General features: G+C 43.8%; 1 protein-coding gene across 2 annotated transcripts in view; it reads left to right on the top strand.

Annotated features, from left to right (window-relative positions):
* Positions 1 to 23,412, top strand: part of syt7b (synaptotagmin VIIb) — a 482,744-nt gene that overhangs the window by 426,520 nt on the left and 32,812 nt on the right. For both annotated transcript variants that reach the window (XM_034191422.1, XM_034191423.1), the window contains one exon: positions 16,154 to 16,289. In XM_034191422.1, coding sequence (XP_034047313.1) covers positions 16,154 to 16,289 — 136 coding nt within the window. The remainder of the gene's footprint in view (positions 1 to 16,153; positions 16,290 to 23,412) is intronic.

Below are 23,412 nucleotides of genomic sequence, written 5' to 3'. Positions count from 1 at the left end.
TCTACAAGTAGAATAGACTCCAGGCCCTCTGTGACCCTTAACTGGAATAAGCGGGTGTAGAAAATGAATGAATCAGCACGATGGCACGCCTGTGTTTTTGGAATCACTTGCTCTCCTTTGGCACAAAAGCAGTGAAGTAGAGGGTTCAAACACAAAAAAAAAACTGTGGAATTACAAATTCTCCACCCCACACTCCACCCCAGGCTATTCCAAAGCCTTGGCATGAACCTTGCAAAATGCAGTCAATAGAGAAATAAATGATTGTGTCCAACTCCATCCAATTTGTAGCCATTGTAACTCAAAAACAATGTGTGTGATCATTTTGTAACTCAACAACTTAAAAGGGCATATAATAAGGACAAACACATTAAAACAGTATGACTGTTGACATACCAGATCATTTGGAAATGCGACTTTATCTTGTTTATATGTAATATACCACAGACCTGCTTGCCACCTGCTAAACACTGACTTCCTAATTGTTACACAGCAAAGTTCTAAAACACAACTAACACTGTCACAAGCCTACACAACGCCTCAGATACAGTATGATTCTGAATGTATTGAGCTGCAAAAGGCAAAAAAGAAGGGAAGTAGTTGAATGAGGGATACAGTGATGAGAGAGAGAGAGAGAGAGAGAGAGAGAGAGAGAGAGAGAGAGAGAGAGAGAGAGAGAGAGAGAGAGAGAGAGAGAGAGAGAGAGAGAGAGAGAGAGAGAGAGAGAGAGAGAGAGAGAGAGAGAGAGAGAGAGAGAGAGAGAGAGAGAGAAATTTACTAAATCAGAGCAAAAACTGCAATTTTCTAATTGTTTAACAGTGCTGCAGCCTCATTAATGTGATGAGAAACATAAAAATGTACATTTTGGTTGTACGAGGTCTGTTAGAAAAGTATCCGACCTTTTTATTTTTTGCAAAAACCTGATGGATTTGAATCACGTGTGCTTGCATGAGCCAACCTTGAACCTTCGTGCGCATGCGTGAATTTTTTCCATGCCTGTCGATTGCATCATTTGGACATGCTGTGACATGCCCACCTCTTCCACAATTTCTCGGATAGTCACACAACTGAAAAGCCACTGAAAGCTGTCTGAATCCTCCAAATGGTGGAAGAGGTGGGCATCATTTTTCGGAGTCCAGCCTGTCCTGTGAGACTTCAACACAAAGGTGCTTTTGCTCCGCTGTCAGAAGCTTCAGGAAAGAATTTTGCCGCCACTCTTTTCATGGCCAAATCTTCTGTCACAGTGGAATGTGCCAAAAAAGTGCTGATGTCCACCTCTTCCGCAATTTTCGGATAGTCACACGACGGTCCCGCATCACCACAGTGGTCACTTTGGAAATGATCTGGTCAATTCTGCATGTTGATGGCTGACCGGAGCGTGGCTCGCTCTCCACCGTTGTGCGGACATCTTTAAACTGGTTGTACCGCTCCGTAATCTGTGTGATACCCATAGGATCATCACCGAAAGCCGTCTGAATCTTCCGAATGGTTTCCACCTGGCTGTCGCCCAGTTTCTGGCAAAATTTGATGCAGTCACGCTGCTCCAGTCGTTTTACCCATAATGCACTGCTGCATGTGTGTCCAAACACTAAAACCTTCAAAATTAGTGCATTAGTTTAAAACATATAGCTGATATTTTCTCTTTATAAAACGCCAGACGTGACATTAATTTAAATAACTTGCCTTGGTTTGGTTAAAAATTTTAACCATAAGTTAAAACTGTATGCCTGTTGATGACTTGTGTGATATGCCAGCAAGTGTAAATGCAGGTGTGTTTGAAGCAATTTTCTTTGCGGTTTTCACGGCGACCTTATCGTTTCTCTAGTTTTTGATTGAGATGCACAAGCGGAGTTTGTGCTGTTTCGCAGCGAGGAGGAGTGGTGTTGGGGTGCCAGCCGGAGGCCTGTATAGGTCCGGTATCGGTTCTCTTGGCCCTCTTCCTGAGCTGTGTCTGCTTCATTATAGCTCCTCTGCAGTTGGGTAAGTCAGAGCCAGCCCATGCCCGATCTACTTGAAGGACAGAGGGGTGCGAGTGGGTGGTCTGCGGTTAATAGCTCTAGGAAACATTCGTAAAGGAGGGAATGCGGTGATAACTCTCAAGATAGCAACATGGGCGGTACTCAGACTAAAGTGAGGAGACCAGAGCAGGACAGGGGAAGCGATTATAAAGTCCTGATTAAAGTGACGGCTGGCGCAGGATTTTCTTCTGTCAACCCACTGCAGTTGGCTCGAGAATTGAAAAAGGAATTGAATGATGTTTTGAATGTGTCAGTTTTGCAGAATTGTATGTTGTCAATGCTATGTGAGTCAGCGAGGCAACAAGATAAAGCGCTGAAATTAAACAGGATACTGGATAAAGCAGTGCAAGCCTTTACACCCCGTGCAAGTTCATATGTAAAAGGAGTCATCTACAATGTATCTGTGGATGTATCAGAGCAGGACTTGCTGGAAAACTTGAAGGGAGGTGATGTTACAGCTGTTAAACAACTGGGTAGTGGAGTGAATGGTCGGGGCTCTGCTCCTGTCTTGCTTACGTTTAAAGATGACAAGCTGCCAAGAAAAGTTATGCTAGGTTATAGTAGTTTCACTGTGAGGGAATATGAAAGGCCACCTCTAAGATGCTTCAGGTGCCAAAGGTTTGGGCATGTGGCTGCTGTATGCGGCGGAAGGAGAAGATGTAGATGGTTTGGTGAGGATCATGACGGAAAGGAGTGCATTGAAGTGCCAAAATGTTGTAATTGTGGCAGTGCCCACCCTGCCTCCTACAGAGGTTGCCCAAGTTACATCACAGCTGAAAGTGTGGACAAGGTTTGGAAAGACCAATCATTATCTTATGCAGAAGCTATAAAGTGAGTGAATAACTCAGGCAGGCTTGGGCGAGACTCAGGTCACCCCTACGAGGCAGGTCTGTCACGCTCAGTTCCGGGTGTGGATCGGGACTCACTGTTTGTGAGCAAGAAAGCTTTACTATCTTTTATGGTTGAGACCTCGTGGAGAGTGAAAACTGTGGTGGTTAAGAAATCAGATGTAGCTTGGGAAATTTCCTCTGCTGCGGAGAGATTGTTAGGGTATGCAGGTATAAACCCTCAAGAACTCTGGGAACTGACATACTCTCAAGGAGGTGACTCCCAACGGTTGGATGACCACATGAGTATGGGTGTCTCTGAGTTTGGGCTAGCTGTGGAAATGAGAAGTATTGATGGGGATTGTGGGGATGATTATTTTCATTTTACTCATGTTTAGTATTCTCCAGTGGAATGCATGGAGTTTAATTGCTAACGGACAGGAGCTAAAACATTATTCAGGGTCTGCGGTTCGTACACCTGAGATAGTTTGTATCCAGGAAACTTGGCTGAAGCCCGTATTAGATTTTGTTATCCCAGGATATAGGTGTGAAAGGAAGGACAGGGTCACAGCTACTGGTGGGGGTTGTGCTACCTTTGTTAAAAATGGTATCCAGTATAGGAGGCTTGTGATTCAAACTGCAGTAGAATGTGTGGCAATTGAGGTATGGATGGATAAGGGTAGGATGACAGTCCTTAATTTGTATAATCCTTGTATCAGGCTTGAAGAGGAACACATAAATGACATTGTGGAGGGAGTGGGTGTACCTTTGGTCTGGGATGGGGATTTTAATGCCCATCATGAGCTTTGGGGTTGTAAAAACCGGGATCGGAATGGCAAGGTTGTGGTAGATGTTATTGATAGGTATAATCTTGTACTTAATGATGACCGGCCCACCTGGTTTGGCACTGGGGGAGGTAGTTCAGCGCTGGATATTACCTTGGCATCTGCGGACTTGGCCGTAGTGAGCCGATGGGACACATTTAGCCAGGACCTTATGGGAAGTGACCATGCTCCCGTGCTAACCAGGATTGGTAGAAGCCTTGTCGAAGGGGCAGATGTTCCTTTTCCAAAGCTTAACTATAAAATGGCTAACTGGGTGAAGTTTACTGAAATACTGTATAATGAGGCATCTGGGGTAGAAAGTGACTTCTCTTGTAGAGAAGAATGTCAAGACTTCTGTCTTGACTCTACAAGAGACAAGACAGAAGTCAGACTACCAGAGCAAGAATTTTAGCTGAGGAAGCTTCTGTGATTTGAAGCGAAACGTCCTCGCATCAAGCAACGCAGTCCAGTCAAAGATTCAAGCTTCTCTACTATGGAAACCACCTGGACAACTGACAGCCTACACAGAAACACTCAACAGTGAATAACACTAGTGAGTACAAACACCTGCGCAGTAAGGCGAGACGTGCAGTGAAGAATGCCAAAAAAGATAGTTGGAGAAACTTTTGTTGTTCAATTGGGTCCGAGATGCCGTTAGGGAAACTTTGGGGCCTGGTATGTAAAATGTCAGGAGTCTGTCGGCGAGCTTTGATACCTGTGTTGTTAAATGGTGAAGATGAAGCAGCTGTTAGCGGCAAAGACAAAGCAAATGTATTGGTGAAGTAGTTTAAAAAGGTCACAGTTCCCAAAATTTGAGTGCAGAGACTATAAGAAAGAGAATGGAAATTCTACGTGTGGAAGCTCATAAACTGCAAGCTAGTGCTGATAACTCTAATGCTATAAACTTATTTTTCTCCTTGGATTAAATAAAACGAGCTATAAGCAAAGGGAAAGACACTACTCCTGGCAGAGATGGGTTGAGCTATCAGGTGTTTAAACACTCTGACCAAATGTTAGAAGAGGTTGTGGCCCTGTTGAATACTGTTTTGGAGGACGGGTGTCTCCCCACGGAATGGAAGTATGCTACCATTGTCCCAGTTCTAAAACCTGGGAAGGACCCTAGTGACCCTGGCTCATATAGGCCCATTGCGATAACGTCTGTATTGTGTAAGATTATGGAGCATATGGTGGTTGAAAGCCTAGTCCAGAAACTAGAAACAAGCAGATATTTTGTGCCATATCAGAGTGGTTTTAGGCAGGGCTGGTCCACTATAGATGCAGTTGTGAGTCTGGACGTTGACGTGAGGAAGGCTATTGCGAATAAGGATGCAGTTGTTGCAATGTTCTTGGACATAGAAAAAGCCTATGATATGTTGTGGACAGAGGGCTTGTTATTAGCATTGTATGATGCAGGGATTCATGGGAGGATGTTTAATTGGGTTAAAAACTTTCTGTGTGATAGAACTATTCAAGTAAGAGTTGGTGGTGAATTTTCTGATACCTGTCGGGTAGAGAATGGAACTCCACAGGGCAATGTCATAAGTCCAGTCCTTTTTAATGTTCTAATAAATGGTATTTTTAGTTGTGTAGGGAGAGAGTTTGGTCTGGCCTTATTTGCAGATGATGGAGTTGTTTGGAAACGGGGTAGAAACCTCCGTTATGTCCTTTCTCAAGTCCAGGCTGCTTTGGGGAAGGTGGTTGAGTGGACAACTGATTGGGGATTTCAGGATCTCTATTAGTAAAACAAAGTACATGATATTTGGTAATAAAAGAAAAATCCCGGACCACCAGCTGCAAATTTATGAAGAGGGGCTTGAAAGAGTTCAGTGTTTTAAATATTTGGGAATGTGGCTGGATGAAAGGCTCACTTGGAAACCTCATATTGACAAAGTTTGTTTGAGGTGTGCTGCTGGGTCTTCATGGGGGTGCAGACAGTGAGACTATGTTGATGATTTATAAAGCAATGATCAGATCAAGCATTGATTATGGATGCGTGGCTTATGGTTCAACAGCCCCCTCTGTGCTGAAAAAGCAAGATATTGTACAAGCTAAGGCCCTGAGGGTATGCACTGGTGCTTTTCGCACAACACCAATCCTGTCACTGCTGGTGGAGACAGAAGAAATGCCATTAACACTGCGATGGACAAAACTTGGTCTTAGGTACATGGTCAAACTAAAGGGTCAGGCTGAGAGGATTCCACCAACAACTTTATTAGATGCCCACTGGGAGTTTATGGGCCAAAGGAAGCCAATTAAAACAAACTTTGGAGAACAAGTAAAGTCTCTGGCAGAAAGAATGGGAATACTTCAACTTACTGTGTGCCCCCCTGTGTGCAGGCTGACTGTCCCTTCATGGACTATACCAGATCCTATCGTTGATTTGACTTTGCTGCAAGCCTCCAAAAATAAAGTTGATGATTTGTTTGGTCTCGTGAGTGCTAAGCTGTATGAAGAGTGGGAGGGATATTTAAAAGTTTTTACAGATGGATCTAAGAACCAGGAGACTGGCAAAGTGGCATGTGGGGTGTATATTCCGGAATATGAAGTCAGCAGAGGCCTGCATGTAGAAGACCAAATGTCTGTATACACAGGTGAGATGATGGGTATTCTATGGGCTTTATGGTGGGTTGAGGAAAATTGAATAAACTTGTCTGTTATATGCAGTGATTCATCTTCACTTCTTGTAACTGTACTAGAACGGAAATCTAGGTCAAGACCGGACCTTTTAATGGAAATGTTTCATTCCTTGCATAGAATCCGTGGAGCTGGGGGTGAGGTAGGATTTCTATGGGTTCCGGCACATGTGAGTGTGGACGGCAATGAGACTACTGACACTGTTGCAAGGAATGCTTTGGTGAAGGGAACTGTTGATATTCCACTGGCGTTTGGGTTCTCAGAGTGTTTGGAAATAATTAATAGATCGTTGAGAGAGAGTTGGCAGTTCAACTGGACACATGATAGCAAAGGGAGATCTTATTTTGCTATTCAAAACACTGTGATGAAACCAATGGAATTTTTTGCTGTAGCAGGTGGGAAACTGTAGTCATCACTAGATTGAGATTACGGCATTGCGGGCTGAGGAGTGGGCTGGCTCTGATAGGCAAACACCCAGATGGAAAGTGTGAGTGTGGGCAATTAGAGACAGTAAGGCATGTCCTGCTCCAGTGTGGCAACTATGTACTCCAGAGGAAACAACTGTACAGAGACCTGGGAAGTGCTGGTCATGCCATTCACTCTGAAAGAACTCCTTAACTTGGGCAGTTGGAGCAAAATGGAAAAAGTGCTGGCATATCTGCGGACCATTGGACTCTTCAGCAGAATCTGATCCACGTGTGTGTGTGTTTTTTTTTAAGTGAACAGATGGCACCACTGTGCCTTGGTTGCGTCTAGTCTGCTAAGTAAGAGAAGAAGAAGAAGTCTAAATGCACCCTGCTCAGAGTGCCGCTCTCACTGGACTGACATCTCTGCTATTTTTGGCATTGTGGGATCACTCGCGCCCACAGATTGAGCTCACCGGACTACTTTCGCCACCCTGCTCAGTGTGCCGCGCTCATTGGAGCGACAACACACAGAATGTGTCTCTTTGTCCAAAATAGATCTCTTTCAGTGCAGCTTCTTGTTCTGACTTTAAAACGAAGTCAACACCCGTCTTTCATCACCAACTGTAAATGGTAATCAAACCATTCCAATCATATCATATAATCATTCTGAACTCTTCCGCATCAAAGTCCATCATGTCAATGTTTACAATGTGCTTCAGCAACAACAGGTGAAGTTGCTCATAAACTTTACGTTTCCTAAATATTTATTACAGCCACGCTTAAAACTTCAGTTATCTTTATAATTTTATTACTAGTACGTTTTAGAATTGATTTAGATGAAATATACTCATTATTTCACAGGAATATATCACAATTATCTGGGAACTACTTTTTGCACAGGAATTCATCAAGCACATCGGCCGCGGGGTGCGTACTAACACAGAATCCCCAGAAACTGTGGAAAGTTGTTAGGCCAAAACGAGAGCGTCCACTTTTAGCTTGCTATTAGCTAAGCTAGTGGCGCTCATGAGAGTGTGGGCTAAATGGTCTAAAGAGAAATTGTCTTTATTCTTTCTTCTCCTCCACAGTCAGCAGGTCTCTTTGGCTGAGAGAAAGCTAATCTGACACAGAAGTGCTGGCTCGTTGTTGTGTCAGTAGCTGCTAGTGTACTGAAATCAATACTGAAAATTATCGGTTTATCTTTTATCTACAACTTCTGCTACATTTTTTAGGGGTTTATCCATTTAGCTTTAAAAAAGATAACTTTTCAGTCAGCGGATTAACTGTTATTGAAGCTAACGTTTTGCTTAAGCCTGGTTCACACCATAGGATTTTAAAATTATCTTTAGGTTTCCAAAACCTGAGAGACCACACACGTGAAGATAAAAAATCATGGATCTAACAGGTTTGGTCGTACAGTGTGTGGTGTTCATCCACACAGTAAGGACACCACACACGAACATTTACAGCTCAGACAGGAAATCTCGCAAAATCTCTCGAGATTAAACATGACTTCAGAGTAAACAAACGGAGGTACTTTGGGGACTATTTAAAACAGAGGGAAAAAATGATACAAAAAGAAAAGGTGCTCTTTAAAGGAGTGGAGACAGCACGACCACCGGACTTTCTGGTAAGTCAGAACAGCTGTTTTGATTTTATTTTCCACTCCGTACGTCTGTCACATTGCTTTCTGATTGGCTGCACATCACATTCAGCAGGCTGCGTGCTCGTTAGTGGTCGGAGGACACAACACATGCTGCGATATCGGGCCAAAAAATCCAATATGTTGAATATCCCCGATTTGCGATCGGAGCGCTCCTGACGCCCTTCCAAGCAGATCAGAGCGCTCTGAACACACCACACACAACAGGAATATCTGATAAGATTATCTTTAGCATCATCACGATTGTCGGGGCGTCCTTAAGATTGTCGGAAGGGGAAGATCAGGTCCGATATCAGCCTAATTATCCTGCCGTGTGAACACAGCCTTAGCTGTTCCCACCACTGATTAAGGGCCCTGTCACACTTGGCAAGAATCAAGCCAATTCAGGCGCAATGTCAAAAAAAAAACACCATTCATGTCACTTCTGGGAGGGAATAAGAATTGTGGAGGACAGCCGTCCGAATACCCAGACTGCGCTCCAACCCGCCAACGACTGATTCGTGCACATGCCGTGCGCACAAGCCTCTAATCGCAGTACAGTTGTAGGTGGAGCACATTAGGATTACCCAGACAGCTGTCAGAATGCAGTCAGAATATGACGAATGCACTTACACTGCTGTACAAGTGAGGGCCGATTGCGGGTGGAGGAAATATAATCCAGCAGCACTCAAGGTGTGCTCGTGGTGCATTCAGGCACAGTCGTGACATTTGGCCAGAATCCAAAATGGCAGATCATTTCGAATGGCCCCTCAAACGTGATCAGAATGCTTTGAATGCCGTTTTCATGCTGTACAAATATTTAGATTGCGGTCAGAACGCACTCCGACCACTGTTTGATATTTTTACATGTCGACTGTTTTGCACGTGCAAAACATTGCCTGACTCTGTAGACTGCTCTCAGAATGCTGTCTGACATCCTCGAATGCACCTCAACATTTTCGGAACGTAGGCCGAACTATCATTCAGACGGCATCCAGCCTCATTCAGCCTCTAGTGTGACGGGGTATTACATTGTAAACAGTTCTTTCAGTTTGAAACTTCTTTACAATCCTCCATGTTGTCTTTCTGTCTGGAGCTTTTCTAACCGCAAAATGACATTGATATTGTTGTTGGGTTTTGTACAATCAATTTGGTCTCAAAGTGGATTCCACCAGTTTCCCTTTTTGCTCGATTGTACGCGGCTTCCTCATTGCAGCCTACATCACATATTTTGATGTCTGTTTGATAAAACAAAATTCAGTTTAGCCATTGCAGAGTTAGAGTCAAATGATTTTTGTGGGACTTTTTTTGGGACACCCTGTACTTTCTAAGTACAGTGTCATTTCCTGAGAACTTAAAACACTACATTCACCTTTTTTCCATACTTAATCTGCAGGACATGTTCTCTATTTTACACAATTTTTTCTCAGAATAGACAGAATACAATGATTTGCAAATCCTCTTCAATCTATATTCAATTGAATACACCACAAAGACAAGATATGTAATGTTCAAACTGATAAACGTTATTATTTATTTTATATATATATATATATATATATATATATATATATATATATATATATATATATATATATATATATACGAGGTCTGTGATAAAAGTAACGGACCTTATTTTTTTTTTTCAAAAACCATATGGATTTGAATCACATGTGATTACATCAGACATGCTTGAACCCTCGTGGGCATGCGAGAGTTTTTTCACGCCTGTCAGTTACATCATTCGCCTGTGAGCAGTCTTTGAGTGAGGAGTCGCCCACCCTCTCGTCGTTTTTTCATTGTTTAGGAATGGCTCAGAGACTGCTGCTTTGTTTGATCAAAATTTGTTCAAAAACTTTAAGGTACAACTGAGTGGACACCATTCGATAAATTCAGCTGGTTTTCAGTAAAAATTTTAACGGCTGATGAGAGATTTTGGTCTGGTAGTGTCGCTTTAAGGACGGCCCACAGCGCCTGACGGCGATCTGCGCTTCGAGGCGGCAGCGTCTCGCCGTTTCAAGTTGAAAACTTCCACATTTCAGGCTCTGTTGACCCAGTATGTCGTCAGAGAACAGAGAACTTTCAGAAGAAGTCGGCATGAGGAGTTTATTCGGACATTCCATTGTTAACGGACATTTTGTAATGAAAGAACGTGCGGGCAGAGTCGCATGTCGGGCCGGACCCAACCGCGGGGGGTCGCGACAGGAAAAACACCTCCGTTGGAAACCTTAACGGGCAAGTTGGAACATGCCCAAGCTGTTAAACAATTTCTCAGTTACTCACTTGTTGAAAGCCATCAAAAGCCCCCTGAATTTTACAAATGGTTTTCAACACGGAGGTGTTTTTCCTGTCGCGGCGCACACAGATTTGCCGAGTCGTCACGGAAATGACTCGGCGAATTTGCGCGCACGTCTTTCATTACAAAATGTCCTTAAAGAGTGGAATGTCCGCATAAAGTCCTCATGCCGGCCTCTTCTGAATCTTCTCTGTTCTCTCACGACATCCTGGGTGAATTAAGCCTTAAATTGTGATGTTTTCAGGTCGAAACAGGCCGACAACGGCGCCTGGAAGTGCTGCGCGACGTCCAGCTCCGTGGGAAGTCCTTACACCGACAGAAACACCCCATAATCTCTCATCAGCCGTTAAACTTTTCACCGAAAACCAGCTTAATTTCTCGAATAGTGTCCACTCGGATATTCCTCACAGGTCCAGAAAAAAGGTTGATAAAGCAACGCGCTCCATCCGCAGCGGCTATTCAGACAAAGAGATTCTGACGGGCGGGGTGGAGCACTCCTCACTCAAGGCCTGCCCACAGACGAATGACGTCACCGACACACGTGAAAAAACTCACGCATGCGCACGAGGGTTCAAGCATGTCTGACGTAAAAACATATGAATCAAATCCATTTATTTTTTGAAAAAAATTAAAAGGACCGCTTTTTTCATCACAGACCTCGTATATATAATTTATTATTATTTTTATTATGTTTATTTATTTTGTGCAAATATTTGCTCATTTTGAAATGGATGCCTGCAACACGTTTCAAAAAACTTGGGACAGTGGTATGTTTACCACTGTGTTACATCACCTTTCCTTCTAACAACACTCAATAAGCGTTTGGGAACTAAGGACACTAATTGTTGAAGCTTTGTAGATGGAATTCTTTCCCATTCTTGCTTGATGTACGACTTCAGTTGTTCAACAGTCTGGGGTCTCTGTTGTCATATTTTGCGCTTCATAATGCGCCACACATTTTCAATGGGTGACACGTCTGGACTGCAGGCAGGCCAGTCTAGTACCCGCATTCTTTTACTACGAAGCCACGCTGTTGTAACACGTGCAGAATGTGGCTTGGCATTGTTTTGCTGAAATAAGCAGGGACGTCCCTGAAAAAGACGTTGCTTGGATGGCAGCATGTGTTGGTGCAAAACCTGGATGTACCTTTCAGCATTGATGGTGCCATCACAGATGTGTAAGTTGCCCGTGCCATGGGCAATAACACACCGCCATACCATTACAGATGCTGGATTTTGAACTTTGCGCTGGTAACAATCTGGATGGCCTTTGTTCTCTTTTGTCCGGAGGACACGACATCCAAGATTTCTAAAAACAATTTGAAATGTGGACTCATCAGACCACAGCACACTTTTCCACTTTGCATCTGTCCATTACAAATGAGCTCGGGCCCAGAGAAGGCGGCGGCGTTTCTGGATGTTGTTGATGTATGGCTTTCACTTTGCATGGTAGAGTTTTAACTTGCACTTGTAGATGTAGTGACGAACTGTGCTAATTGACAGTGGTTTTCTGAAGTGTTCCTGAGCCCACGTGGTAAGATCCTTTACACCATGATTTCGGTTTTTAATGCAGTGCCGCCTGTGTTATGTGCAGACGCGAGTTGAGGAGCGGACCAGCATCTGACTGAACCCAGCGCTAAAATAACTAGAAAGCGGTTCCAAAAACAAAACAAATTTATTTCCCTTTTGTGCAATAATTGTGTACAACATAAATGTGCGTTTGTCTGGCGAGGTGAAGGACGGCGCGCTCTCCAGCACCCAAATGGATCGAAGCCTGACGCTTCTGGACCCAGACTCACCGCCGAACACCCCCCAGGTGGACACGACAAACTGACTCTGTGAAGGATGGAAAAGGTGAGGTAAGTCAACAGCTACACCAAATATCCTTCAAAGGCACACACTATCAGCAACACATTCAGGTCTGAATTTAAGCTTTATGTAAATGAGCAGCTTCTCACAACAGGTGGAGGATCATCATTCCGTACGCCACGGCAGTGAGAAGCGAGCTGCACAATTCTCATCAATGTTCAAATATACTGCGTAACAAAATATCAAATTACTGTTAACACTTATTCAGACAATCATCACCTCTGATGTGTGTTGACAGCATGTGTCCCTCACCCGTCCTCCTTCACAGGCACAATGTGTCAAACCCAGGCGCGGTCCTCAGCGTCTCACAACTGAACATCACAAGGTCGAGTTCCCAGCAATTCTGCTTGAACCACTCATGGCTTAAATGCAGAACGCCATCTCATTATCTGCTTCAGCTGAAAGTCTTTAAGTTTGCACGTGAGCATCATCCATAGGTGCTGCAAGTCATTAGGCCTGCACGTGAACATCCTCCACAAGTGCAGCCAATAATGCTGATGAGGGTGAAGGACTCTTCTGCCAGCACCTTCTCCACAGACAAAAAAACAGTTTGCATACCACCTGGAGAGCAAAGAAAAGAAAACAACACCAAAATGTCCAGCCAAACCCCCCAACACACAACAGTACCCCCCCCCCCATCAACGGGAAGCCTCCTGGCGACCGAACAGACCAGGCCCGATAACAGAACCTCCCTCCGGGGTCCTCGTCAGGAAGCAGATGGCGTAACGCTCCCAAGGTCCACCGCAGACAGCAGGACAGGGCACCGCGGCTGGAAGGCCGGCTGGCATCAACAAAAAACCCCAAAAAGTCCCATATACAACCCAACATACAAGAAAAAACACAAAACCCACCCAAACCCTCCCCAGGGGACCATCCCATCCAACCCCGGGAAGAAAACAAAAACACCCAAATCCAACAACCCAACACAGCCCCAACAACACAATACAAACATAAATTCACAAAGAAAAATAACAAACAACCCCACCAGAATGACTTGCAGAGCCCAACACCCCCCAGAAGACCTTTACCGCCAGTTCCAGGAGAAACAGCCAAAGCCGGAATCCCACAGAGGTCCCCAGGTACACATGGAGCAACAGCGCCCCCCAGAGGACCGTACCATCAACCCCAGGAGGCACCCTCCCCACAACCCAGGAACCCCAGACCCGGCCACACTTGGCTAGTCGGCCCCACAAGCCAATTCCCCCCCAGAGGACCGTCCCATCAACCCTGGAGGTGGAACCTGGAAGGAAACATAAAAAACACAAAATCCAACCCCCGGCGGACTTCATTAAACCACCCCGGGGGCAAATAAACAACCGGCAAACCCGGTTACCCCCCCCAGCACACTGAAAGACCCCAGATCACTCCCAGAGCCTATCGTCAGCTCAATTTTGGCGAACAGCACAAAACTACCAAGCTGGGGAAGGAAACAGGAAAAACTAACCCAGTCCCATCCCCTAAGCGCAGCGGAAAACCGGAAATACTTCTGGTGCCCCAAACCGATCATACCGCCAGCCCATCGGGAGGGGTGGAACTACCGAAATGGTGAACGGCACAGATCGGCCCACCACTCCGACTGAGGTACGTTCCCGCTGCACCACACCCCGGTAACACCAATGACGAATGGTCAAAGGCCCACCGGGGCTGGAGTGGAACCGGGCATCAACCAAATCCAAAAAAATGCCCCTGATCCCCCCCCCCCCCCCCCCCCCCAGGTGTAGAGGTTTTCTGAGATACGCTCAGTGTAACCAACCTGCAACACCCCACAACCCACAAGACAAACGGTCTTAGAGCATGTGAGGTTGGGGTTAGGGAAGCAAGGAAATAAAAAAAACAACAAAACAAAACGACCCAATCCTCAAACAAAAATTACCTAAATTAAAATAATGATTACCTGAGTCCAGCCGAGCTCCGAACTGCCAGTCGTTCACTCCACCAGAACCGCCTCTAAATCCCCAAACAATTTATAACCCCTTACATAAAAACAAAAACAGCCCAAATAACTAAACAACCAAAGATCTTCCCCCCCTTTTTTTGTGTGTGTGTGTCCATTATTATGCCTGTCTAAGAACACCTGGAGATACGTCATTGTTCTCTTTCTTGACGCTTATGTGACCGGGGCAATATGGCGGCTTCAGCTCGTCCGAGCTGCATGGGCTCATCCGCAAGAGGAGCCAGAGGTCCCGTCGGAGGAGTCTCAGTGGGGCGAAGAAGAGGCAGCCCTGATCTGTGTCAGGGAAAACCCCGAGACGAAAAGACCCGCTCTGATGTCCGCCCTCTCTCGCGTCCATGCTCCTTTATCCGATCATCTAGACGAATAGCCAAAGATATCAGCTCATCTAAATCTTTTGGTTGTCACGGACTGCTAGCTCGTCTTTTAATGAATCGTTCAAACCATCCACAAACACTCCTCTCAAAGCTGCAGCACGTGAACATCCTCCACAAGTGCAGCCAATAATGCTGATGAGGGTGAAGGACTCTTCTGCCAGCACCTTCTCCACAGACAAAAAACCAGTTTGCATACCACCTGGAGAGCAAAGAAAAGAAAACAACACCAAAATGTCCAGCCAAACCCCCCAACACACAACAGCCTGAGGATCGAAGGTCACGGGCATTCAGTGTTGGTTTTCGGCCTTGCCGCTTACATGTAGAAAGTTCTCCAGATTCTCTGAATCTTCTGATTATATTATGGACTGTAGATGATGGAATCCCTAAATTCCTTGCAACTGAACGTTGAGAAACATTGTTTTTAAATTGTTGGACTATTTTCTTCACTCAGTTGTTCACTAAGTGATGATCCTCACCCCGTCTTTGCTTGTGAATGGCTGAGCCTTTTGGGGATGCTCCTTTTAAACCCAATCATGACACTCACCTGTTTCCAATGAACCTGTTTACCTGTGGAATGTTCTAAACAGGTGTTCTTTGAGCATTCATCAACTTTCCCAGTCTTTAGTTACCACTGTCCCAGCTTTTTTGAAATGTGATGCAGGCATCCATTTCAAAATAAGCAAATATTTGCACAAAAACAATAAAAAATTATCAGTTTAAACATTAAATATCTTGTCTTTGTGGTGTATTCAATTGAATATAGGTTGAAGAGGATTTGCAGATCATTGTATTCTGTTTTTATTTACATTTCACACAATGTCCCAACTTCATTGGAATTGGGGTTGTAACAAAGGACATATAATAAGTATTTCAGACCAGCTGTGAGATGTGAAAATGGTTTTTATGAGGATGCGTCAGCACACTTCACTGTCTGGTGGATTATTTGCATATTTTGTGGCTACAAACTTTAATATCTGTTTTTCAAACATGTGGTAATTTACAGACTGACAGAAAGCTGTTTAATGTGACCCCCTTTATGGTTCCTGCTCAAGGCAAGAACCAGCCTTTTCTCAAGGCTGAATGAAAATTGCTTCATTTTTTTGAGTAACAGATGGGGGTCAAACCATAACCTTCTTGGTAGACGTAACAGTATTTGTGGGTTCTATAGCTGTATGTGCGCACAGTTGCACTTTACTGGAACACTCAGCTGATGTGCCTGCCGTCCACATCAGTGAGGCTGACCACAACCTCATAGCTGCATAAATATTAAATATGAGCATATGTGTATGACTGTTTGTGTTGATTATAACAGGACCCCGGGTAACAAGCCAGGCAGTGGCTCCAGAGGTCAGACCCGAGATGAGGCCGGACACCGCCATGGGTCGAGCTACAACGCCAGCTCCTCTGTTTCTGACTTGGCAAACTCAGTCACCAGTGACATGCTCATGGTAACAATAGCAACACAATATATATTTATAGCTGTAGGAGACGCATTTATTGATACAACACTGCATCTTCCAGGCTGTTTGTTTTCTGCGTGGCTGAATTTATTTGTATTAGTGGGAGGAGGATGACTGCTGTCAGCAGAACCTGTTAAATCATAACAAATGGCATGGCTAAGAGTCTTTAATAGGACTTCTAAATCATTCCAGTATAAGAGAGACGTTACGTGCGGGCCCTGAAATAAGCAAGTCAAGGATTAGCCCAGCCCCCTATATAAATAAACTGCATTTTTCTGCCAATTTTCCATCCAATGATTTACAATGATGCCTCACATTTACCCATTCAGTGTGTTGCTATGCAAGATGCTCAACTGCACACCAGTAGCATCTTGGAGATTAAGGACACTTGGTGGGTTTTCTGTGTATGATGAGGCATCAAAGAGACAATCAGCTGGTTATAGGACCACCTCTGTAACCTCCATACCACCACATCCACAACGTGCATATGGTCTACCAAATACCACCCACAGGTGTCATGGTTGTCCTGGCTGTTTTCATTTGACCAGTTTGATGCAAAATTGTACACATATGGTTTGACCTGTAGAGCTGTGTCTTTTGACATTGAATATTGACATATTATATTGACACGGTGGTGTGAACACTTAGCACACTTGCCTCCCAACAAGAATGCCCCCCCATTCTCAGTCTACATCTGGGGTTTCATCAGAAAGGATGAAACTGTTGCTAAACTTGTGCCAAATGAACATGCAGCTCAACATCAGATCTGCAACAGTGAACCCAAGAAAAACCAAGCAGCAAAATTTTATATTTTAGATTATGAGTCATGATTTATAGTGGAATGATTCTGATGGATAATTCATTTACGTATTCCAATTCATATTCGATTAAGACACTCTTTGATGCAGTTGTAAAGCATATAAAATAATCTTCTGCAAGTTTTTTCATTAAAGGTTTTAAGTAAACATCTAAAAATAAATTCCTGGATGCTTGTCTTCTCCAATACCTCAAGAAATACAGGGACAAATAAATCACGTCCTCAAATAAATCACGTCCTTGCCTGCCTGTTCAAATATAGGCTCGGCTACAGACAGCATGTCCAGTTTCTGAGGCTGCCAACCGAATTTGCCTCGAGTCAGTTTTTCACTATTTCATCTGGTATTTTGGTCAGAGCTCCCCTATATTTGTCACAAAACAGTCGTAAAAACTCACTCTCTGTGTCCATTTGAGCTTGCAAACGCAATCCATGGAGCAACAATACACAGAAATACATAAAGAACAAAGAGTTTATCTCAGTATGTATAGAAATGCAGCAGTATGTATGGCAGCTCTGCATCTGTTTTTCTCACTTCTTTATCTTTCAGCTGTCAGTGTTCCAAGAAATTCCAACTGAGGTTGACCTGAGAGTGTGAGACTCATCAATCGGGCACATGCTCTTTTTTTTTCTTCTTCTCTTCCTCCGACAGCGTTTTGCTTTTTCACCAGCTCTACCATGATTATAAACATGCAAGAATCGCTGGCTCGTTCTTAAAGCTGCGAGCTCGCCGGTGCATTGATAGGGGGCGTGTATGTGTTATTTGAGGGCCATAAAGCAGTTTGTGTTTCTTATGAGACTTGAGACCGGCACTGGTGTTGCTGACCGAACGGTCCCCTCTAAATTGGTCCTCCCTGCCTTCACTGCGCATGCGTCTGAGTCTGACTCTCTACAACCAAAGTGATCAATCAATCAATCAATCAATTTTTTTATATAGCGCCAAATCACAACAAACAGTTGCCCCAAGGCGCTTTATATTGTAAGGCAAGGCCATACAATAATTATGTAAAACCCCAACGGTCAAAACGACCCCCTGTGAGCAAGCACTTGGCTACAGTGGGAAGGAAAAACTCCCTTTTAACAGGAAGAAACCTCCAGCAGAACCAGGCTCAGGGAGGGGCAGTCTTCTGCTGGGACTGGTTGGGGCTGAGGGAGAGAACCAGGAAAAAGACATGCTGTGGAGGGGAGCAGAGATCGATCACTAATGATTAAATGCAGAGTGGTGCATACAGAGCAAAAAGAGAAAGAAACAGTGCATCATGGGAACCCCCCAGCAGTCTACGTCTATAGCAGCATAACTAAGGGATGGTTCAGGGTCACCTGATCCAGCCCTAACTATAAGCTTTAGCAAAAAGGAAAGTTTTAAGCCTAATCTTAAAAGTAGAGAGGGTGTCTGTCTCCCTGATCTGAATTGGGAGCTGGTTCCACAGGAGAGGAGCCTGAAAGCTGAAGGCTCTGCCTCCCATTCTACTCTTACAAACCCTAGGAACTACAAGTAAGCCTGCAGTCTGAGAGCGAAGCGCTCTATTGGGGTGATATGGTACTACGAGGTCCCTAAGATAAGATGGGACCTGATTATTCAAAACCTTATAAGTAAGAAGAAGAATTTTAAATTCTATTCTAGAATTAACAGGAAGCCAATGAAGAGAGGCCAGTATGGGTGAGATATGCTCTCTCCTTCTAGTCCCCGTCAGTACTCTAGCTGCAGCATTTTGAATTAACTGAAGGCTTTTTAGGGAACTTTTAGGACAACCTGATAATAATGAATTACAATAGTCCAGCCTAGAGGAAATAAATGCATGAATTAGTTTTTCAGCATCACTCTGAGACAAGACCTTTCTGATTTTAGAGATATTGCGTAAATGCAAAAAAGCAGTCCTACATATTTGTTTAATATGCGCTTTGAATGACATATCCTGATCAAAAATGACTCCAAGATTTCTCACAGTATTACTAGAGGTCAGGGTAATGCCATCCAGAGTAAGGATCTGGTTAGACACCATGTTTCTAAGATTTGTGGGGCCAAGTACAATAACTTCAGTTTTATCTGAGTTTAAAAGCAGGAAATTAGAGGTCATCCATGTCGTTATGTCTGTAAGACAATCCTGCAGTTTAGCTAATTGGTGTGTGTCCTCTGGCTTCATGGATAGATAAAGCTGGGTATCATCTGCGTAACAATGAAAATTTAAGCAATACCGTCTAATAATACTGCCTAAGGGAAGCATGTATAAAGTGAATAAAATTGGTCCTAGCACAGAACCTTGTGGAACTCCATAATTAACTTTAGTCTGTGAAGACGATTCCCCATTTACATGAACAAATTGTAATCTATTAGACAAATATGATTAAAACCACCGCAGTGCAGTGCCTTTAATACCTATGGCATGCTCTAATCTCTGTAATAAAATTTTATGGTCAACAGTATCAAAAGCAGCACTGAGGTCTAACAGAACAAGCACAGAGATGAGTCCACTGTCCGAGGCCATAAGAAGATCATTTGTAACCTTCACTAATGCTGTTTCTGTACTATGATGAATTCTAAAACCTGACTGAAACTCTTCAAATAGACCATTCCTCTGCAGATGATCAGTTAGCTGTTTTACAACTACCCTTTCAAGAATTTTTGAGAGAAAAGGAAGGTTGGAGATTGGCCTATAATTAGCTAAGATAGCTGGGTCAAGTGATGGCTTTTTAAGTAATGGTTTAATTACTGCCACCTTAAAAGCCTGTGGTACATAGCCAACTAACAAAGATAGATTGATCATATTTAAGATCGAAGCATTAAATAATGGTAGGGCTTCCTTGAGCAGCCTGGTAGGAATGGGGTCTAATAAACATGTTGATGGTTTGGATGAAGTAACTAATGAAAATAACTCAGACAGAACAATCGGAGAGAAAGAGTCTAACCAAATACCGGCATCACTGAAAGCAGCCAAAGATAACGATACGTCTTTGGGATGGTTATGAGTAATTTTTTCTCTAATAGTTAAACTTTTGTTAGCAAAGAAAGTCATGAAGTCATTGCTAGTTAAAGTTAATGGAATACTCAGCTCAATAGAGCTCTGACTCTTTGTCAGCCTGGCTACAGTGCTGAAAAGAAACCTGGGGTTGTTCTTATTTTCTTCAATTAGTGATGAGTAGAAAGATGTCCTAGCTTTACGGAGGGCTTTTTTTATAGAGCAACAGACTCTTTTTCCAGGCTAAGTGAAGATCTTCTAAATTAGTGAGACGCCATTTCCTCTCCAACTTACGGGTTATCTGCTTTAAGCTACGAGTTTGTGAGTTATACCACGGAGTCAGGCACTTCTGATTTAAAGCTCTCTTTTTTAGAGGAGCTACAGCATCCAAAGTTGTCTTCAATGAGGATGTAAAACTATTGACGAGATACTCTATCTCACTTACAGAGTTTAGGTAGCTACTCTGCACTGTGTTGGTATATGGCATTAGAGAACATAAAGAAGGAATCATATCCTTAAACCTAGTTACAGCGCTTTCTGAAAGACTTCTAGTGTAATGAAACTTATTCCCCACTGCTGGGTAGTCCATCAGAGTAAATGTAAATGTTATTAAGAAATGATCAGACAGAGGGAGTTTTCAGGGAATACTGTTAAGTCTTCTATTTCCATACCATAAGTCAGAACAAGATCTAAGATATGATTAAAGTGGTGGGTGGACTCATTTACTTTTTGAGCAAAGCCAATAGAGTCTAATAATAGATTAAATGCAGTGTTGAGGCTGTCATTCTCAGCATCTGTGTGGATGTTAAAATCGCCCACTATAATTATCTTATCTGAGCTAAGCACTAAGTCAGACAAAAGGTCTGAAAATTCACAGAGAAACTCACAGTAACGACCAGGTGGACGATAGATAATAACAAATAAAACTGGTTTTTGGGACTTCCAATTTGGATGGACAAGACTAAGAGTCAAGCTTTCAAATGAATTAAAGCTCTGTCTGGGTTTTTGATTAATTAATAAGCTGGAATGGAAGATTGCTGCTAATCCTCCGCCCCGGCCCGTGCTACGAGCATTCTGACAGTTAGTGTGACTCGGGGGTGTTGACTCATTTAAACTAACATATTCATCCTGCTGTAACCAGGTTTCTGTAAGGCAGAATAAATCAATATGTTGATCAATTATTATATCATTTACTAACAGGGACTTAGAAGAGAGAGACCTAATGTTTAATAGACCACATTTAACTGTTTTAGTCTGTGGTGCAGTTGAAGGTGCTATATTATTTTTTCTTTTTGAATTTTTATGCTTAAATAGATTTTTACTGGTTATTGGTGGTCTGGGAGCAGGCACCGTCTCTACGGGGATGGGGTAATGAGGGGATGGCAGGGGGAGAGAAGCTGCAGAGAGGTGTGTAAGACTACAACTCTGCTTCCTGGTCCCAACCCTGGATAGTCACGGTTTGGAGGATTTAAGAAAATTGGCCAGATTTCTAGAAATGAGAGCTGCTCCATCCAAAGTGGGATGGATGCCGTCTCTCCTAACAACACCAGGTTTTCCCCCAGAAGCTTTGCCAATTATCTATGAAGCCCACCTCATTTTTTGGACACCACTCAGACAGCCAGCAATTCAAGGAGAACATGCGGCTAAACATGTCACTCCCGGTCTGATTGGGGAGGGGCCCAGAGAAAACTACAGAGTCCGACATTGTTTTTGCAAAGTTACACACCGATTTAATGTTAATTTTAGTGACCTCCGATTGGCGTAACCGGGTGTCATTACTGCCGACGTGAATTACAATCTTACCAAATTTACGCTTAGCCTTAGCCAGCAGTTTCAAATTTCCTTCAATGTCGCCTGCTCTGGCCCCCGGAAGACAATTGACTATGGTTGCTGGTGTCGCTAACTTCACATTTCGCAAAACAGAGTCGCCAATAACCAGAGTTTGATCCTCGGCGGGTGTGTCGTCGAGTGGGGAACGGTTAGAGATGTGATCGGGTTGGTGGTGTACACGGGGCTTCTGTTTAGGGCTACGCTTCCTCCTCACAGTCACCCAGTCGGCCTGCTTTCCCGGCTGCTCGGGATCTGCCAGGGGTAACTAACAGCGGCTAAGCTACCTTGGTCCCCACTGACTACAGGGGCCTGGCTAGCTGTAGAATTTTCCACGGTGCAGAGCCGAGTCTCCAATTCGCCCAGCCTGGCCTCCAAAGCTACGAATAAGCTACACTTATTACAAGTACCGTTACTGCTAAAGGAGGCTGAGGAATAACTAAACATTTCACACCCAGAGCAGAAAAGTGCGGGAGAGACAGGAGAAGCTGCCATGCTAAATCGGCTAAGAGCTAGTAGCTACGCTAAGCTAGCGGATTCCTAAAAACACGCAAAGTGAATAATGTGTAAATAATTTAGAGGTGATTCAGCAGAAGGAGTGCTTGAGTTAAGGCACGTAAAGATTACACTGGGAAACAAATCATAATCTAGATAACTAGATCAATCTAACTGCACAGATTAAACAGCTAACAGATACAGAAAAACACAGCTGTGCTCCGGAACAGGAAGTGATACAATACCGCAGTGAGAGCCAACCACCAGTAGAGGTTCAAAGGGAAAAATGTGATTATTAACCTTCAGATGACAAAGTAAAACCTCTTAAATCATTCTAAAGTCAGTTTTAAGTAGAAACGAGGCAGTTTTAAGCAGAAACGAAGCAATAATCTCTGAATCGCTACTGGCACTCCGAAATGACGTAGGCGCAGCGGCAGCATGTCAGACATGCTGCTGTGGCGCTCTGATCGCTCCCCTGTCTTTTATTATGAAATATGCTGAATTTATGTGGAAATGATTGTTGTACAAAAGCTTCAGATATCTGTCACTGAGATGGATGATGACTGGAGTGCAGTTTTAAGCAGAAACAAGGTGATAATCCGTGAATCACTGCTGAGGCTCAGAAATGACGCAGGCAGGGCGGATTGGTTTTTAGGGGGGACCGTTCGGTCGGCAACACCAGGTTGGTGTCCCTAAAGTTGCAAGGCAGGTTTTCCACAACTGATGCTTGGGGAAGGGGGGGGGCTACCATTCCCCCAAAACAAGTGATTTAGTGATTACAATTACACTGGAACTGGAAAATGAAGGTAAAAATGTTGCATAGTTCACAGTATAATGAGAATGTAGATTTTATGATAAATGGACTGCATTTCTGTAGCACTTTTACATCAGAAGCAGACACTCAAAGGTCTTTACAAACACACGCACACCAGTGTCAGTGTGCTGCAATGCCAGAAGCTCAGCTGCACACCAGGAGCAACTTGATGATGAAGGACTCTGTCCAAGATCCCTTAGTGAT

Source organism: Thalassophryne amazonica, chromosome 2, assembly GCF_902500255.1.
Source record: "Thalassophryne amazonica chromosome 2, fThaAma1.1, whole genome shotgun sequence".
Lineage (NCBI taxonomy): Eukaryota > Metazoa > Chordata > Actinopteri > Batrachoidiformes > Batrachoididae > Thalassophryne > Thalassophryne amazonica.
The sequence above is the reverse complement of the archived record's forward strand: the minus strand, read 5'-3'. Positions and strand labels throughout refer to the sequence as shown.